General features: G+C 48.6%; 1 protein-coding gene across 2 annotated transcripts in view; it reads right to left on the bottom strand.

The window, feature by feature from the left end:
• Positions 1-1,263, bottom strand: part of LOC108667605 (protein O-mannosyl-transferase TMTC2) — a gene marked incomplete at its 3' end in the record, with an annotated part of 26,492 nt that extends 25,229 nt beyond the window's left edge. For both annotated transcript variants that reach the window (XM_018154649.2, XM_047883504.1), the window contains 1 exon segment: positions 1,118-1,263. In XM_018154649.2, coding sequence (XP_018010138.1) covers positions 1,118-1,206 — 89 coding nt within the window.
• Between the last annotated feature and the right edge of the window lie 3,033 nt (positions 1,264-4,296).

Here is a 4,296-nt window from a genome sequence, read left to right as displayed (position 1 = left end):
ATCAGCTGCACCACAGCACACACCATCAGCTGCACCACAGCACACCATCAGCTGCACCACAGCACACACCATCAGCTGCACCACAGCACACACCATCAGCTGCACCACAGCACACACCATCAGCTGCACCACAGCACACACCATCAGCTGCACCACAGCACACACCATCAGCTGCACCACAACACACACCATCAGCTGCACCACAACACACACCATCAGCTGCACCACAGCACACATCAGCTGCACCATTATCATCATTATTCTAACCAATGATACAGAGCAACATATTATTATTCTAACCAGTGTTACAGACTGCAGAACAACAAATTATAATTATACACATTACCATTTTATATTAGCCATCGGGTGAGGTATTTCCTGCTAATGTGTTTTCAGTTTCCCTTGCCAAGTTGCCATAATTGCTATCAAAGCACAGACATATCCCCTTTACGCATTTGACATTAAAATAACGTTAATTTAACCTTTAAACAAAGAAATTAACACGTATATTAATCCGTAATCCACATCAGTTGCCTAAAGCGTCGCCACGAATGTCGGTACAGCGGCGACACGTGTTGGCGGGCGCCGCTCACGCCGCCCGACTATCGGGCAGTTCCCTGACACTGCTCACTACAACGTACAACCTACTGTAGTTCTTACTTATACTACTGCTACACTAACTACGCTAGTTCTAGCGACTGCACTACAGCAGTTAACTGACTAGGATAACACACTGCGACACACACGAGACAGGTTAACGAAGTTAAAATCTGTACACCGAACAGAAACGAGGTTTGATTAGGTGGAGACGGCGGCACGGCGCGAGTTGACGAACACCGAGCAGCCGACCTCGTATAGCGGCCGCGGCCGGGCGCATTCGGCTTAACATCACACTTCACTATGATCTTCAGGATCTAGAGGATCACGTCTCTAGGATCTAGATACGCCACAACTCAAGGATCTATCTAGTGGTTAGAGTGAGACTGACAGACGATGGCGTGTAGCATCAGTATGGCACGGCGTGTCTGCAGCTCGTCTTCTTTTGACGACTTTAGTCGTCGACTCACTGACTAAGCACAAACACTTGATAACAAGGACATGATGAAGGCTTGCCTACCTGTCATCGTAGGCAAACTCAGCCTGAAGTGTGTTAAGGTAGAGAAGCAGTGCAGTGAGACAACATGATAGCACCAAAGCAACCTCCATAAGCAGCAGCCCATGATCGCACCGCCCACCACGGAGCCGTGTCTCACACTGACGACTCGACCGCAGGCAAGCTTATTCTGCCGCCGCTGCACCGCCGCGTTCTCAGCTAGTGCTGCAGCTGCTGCTGTGGTGCTGCTGCTGCAGCTGGTGGTGGTGGTGCTGCTGCTGTTGTGGTGCTGCTGCTGCAGCTGGTGGTGGTGGTGCTGCTACAGCTGCTGTTGTGGTGCTGCTGCTGCTGCAGCTGGTGGTGGTGGTGCTGCTGCTGTTGTGGTGCTGCTGCTGCTGGTGCTGGTGGTGGTGCTGCTGCTGGTGCACCGTGACGCTCTCAGCTAGTGCTGCTGGTGCTGCAGCTGGTGGTGGTGGTGCTGCTGCTCTTGGTAGTGCTGCTGCTGGTGCACCGTGACGCTCCCAGCTAGTGCCGCGGTGCTGCTTCTGCAGGTGCTGGTGCTGCACACTAGCTAGCATCGTTGAACGTGACCACCATGCAGCTGCCCTTATTAGAGCCAGCTGATTCGAGATGCTGTTGCTTGTTACTTGACACGACTTATAAACGCATCCATTGTCTCCTAGATGTCGCGAGGAATAACTTCCCTCCTCTCAGCTCCTTCAGAGAGGCGTTGAGTAGCCTCGGTCCTGCCAAGAACAGTGATCCCTCACGAAGAGTCTGAACTCTGGCAGCAGCTCGGTTGTTAATTGAAGGTATTCTGCACAGTCTACTCCTCCGTCCGTTGTTATATATATTTTTTTCTGAACGTCTATCAGAGTTTGGGGTCTGTTAGATTATCATCCAAGAGTACACCACAGCACACACCTGATGTACCTCTATATTCCCTCCAGTGAGTACAGTACTTAATTTGTGGCTCCAACATATGCCGGTGGCGCAGGCTCCTCATCCTGCTGATCCTGGACGTGAAGGTCCGTTGGTGTTTGGACTACTTCCAATTGCCGCACCGCGCCTGATTTTAGAGTGGTGCCCAAAGCTGGCAGCAGTACTCCAGAACGAAAAGCACGAGACCTCTGAAGAGTGTAATCATTTTGCTCTACTCCTTTTGTTCGGTATGTCCATCAGATCCACCTCATCTGTCGCAACCACTGTCATGGTGTGGTCGTCAAACGTAGCTTCAGTACTCATCGTCACATTATCCTTAATTTCAGTGATGTCCCATGATAAGTTGCGGTGCTGCAATCCTATACCTATACACCAACCCTGTATCCGATTGCTTGGAACTTGGTGCCGCCGTATTGTACATTATTCACTAAGGCCCACGCGTAGTCTGCGTAGATTGATGACATTTAAGTAATCCTTTAGCCTATCGCATGCCATATCGTGTACGAGCCTCATCAGCACTCTGTATTGACGATGTAGACGCGTGGGTTAGTTCCAGTCGATTTCGGCGATGTGGATGAGGAAGAGGATCGGTCCAAGCACCGAGTCCTGTACGTGACACTCAGCTTAATTCTCACCCTCGCTTCTCTCGATTTCGAGTTTCAAATTGCAACAACTTGTACTCTGCCTGCAAAGAAGTTGTGGATCCACCCTAACAGGCTTCCTCGATTCTACCTCCAGAAGCTGCAGCTTGCAAAAGAGCACTCCATGGTCAACTCTGTCAAGAGCTTTAGCAAAGTCCAAAGAAATCACGTCTATAAGTTCTTAGCTAGTGCTGCTGCTGCTGCTGGTGGAGCTTTTCTGCATGGTGCTTCTGGTGGTGGTGCTGTGCTGTTGCTGGTGCGGCTCTGTTGCAGCTGATGGTGCTTTGCAGCTGCTGCTGGTGCTGTGCTGACTCAGTCAGTCAGCCACCGCCGGTTGCTGTGATACAATTTCCACCTTTTTAAGGGAACTTCAACGCCCAGTGAGCAGTTATCCCGCGCTGCTGTGGGCACTGCAGCGCCCAGTGAGCAGTTATCCTTGCATCATTTCCAATTGATATTGCATTTGGTCCTTCATGTCTAAAAAAGCACTGAGGGTAACCTCTTGCTCCTCACGTGCTTCTCTGCCCCGTACCCATCGGCTACTCAGTGGATTAGCTAAGTCGCCTTCCCTTCTCCATTGTACAGTTAGTACAGTCCCAGATGCTACAACTTGTCCCAGTAGTATAGATCACTCCTCCCGCTGATCTTGGACGTGAATGATCTTGGACGTTGAACTGCTTCCAATTGCCGCACCGCACCCGCTTTAAGTGGTGCCCGAAGCTGGCAGCAGTACTCCAGAACAGGGAGCACTAGGGCTCTGATAAGTGTAATTATTGGCTCCACTTCTCGCATTCGGAATGTCAGCCAGATCCTCCCCATCTGTTGTCTGCTTGTCGAAACTACTGTCACGGTGTGGTCGTCAAACGTCGCTTCAGTACTCATTAACACTAAATGATCACGAACGAGTTGCTTCTCCTTGATTTTTATGTCGTTTGATGATAATTAGCGATGTAGCGTCTGGTCTCCGGACTAACTCTGTATCTCATCATTTCGAACTTGGTGCCGTTGAATTGTAAATTATTCAGGAACAAGCGTACGTTTTATATCCATTTATTTCTTTTGTAAGCTGAAAGTAACAAGAAAAAAACTATTTACTTGAGGCGTGGTGATCAGTCGTAAATAATAAAACAAAGATTGCATCAAGCTAAAATGAAACAAATTAGAAGTCACAATAACGCTCCTGACAACGGTCAGTCGAAGTGATCCTTTACGACATAAACGAATTAGCAGGATAAATAGTTCCAGCACATTACACATGAAACAATAATTCGCTAATAAAACAACTACACTCACGAGCAATAATTCGTCTAGCAGTAATAAATAATTACAGCATTAATTAAAACCATAGAACGACACAGAGAATGGACAAGGTTTATAATCGACGTTAACCAGTGACGAGTGACATCAGTCATACGTGACATCAGTCATACGTGACATCAGTCATACGTGACATCAGTCATACGTGACATCAGTCATACGTCTGTCTCTTATACACATCTAGATGTGTATAAGAGACAGGCTCTGGAAAGCCTCGATGATGGAGGGAATTATTCCTGAGGGCCTCAAAATGAGACTGATAACGCCATTCCACAAAAGAGGCCCGATCGAGTAACTGACCTC

The sequence above is a fragment of the Hyalella azteca genome, unplaced genomic scaffold, assembly GCF_000764305.2.
Source record: "Hyalella azteca isolate HAZT.00-mixed unplaced genomic scaffold, Hazt_2.0.2 contig13109, whole genome shotgun sequence".
NCBI classification, from domain to species: domain Eukaryota; kingdom Metazoa; phylum Arthropoda; class Malacostraca; order Amphipoda; family Hyalellidae; genus Hyalella; species Hyalella azteca.
This window is presented reverse-complemented; position numbering and strand designations above follow the sequence as displayed.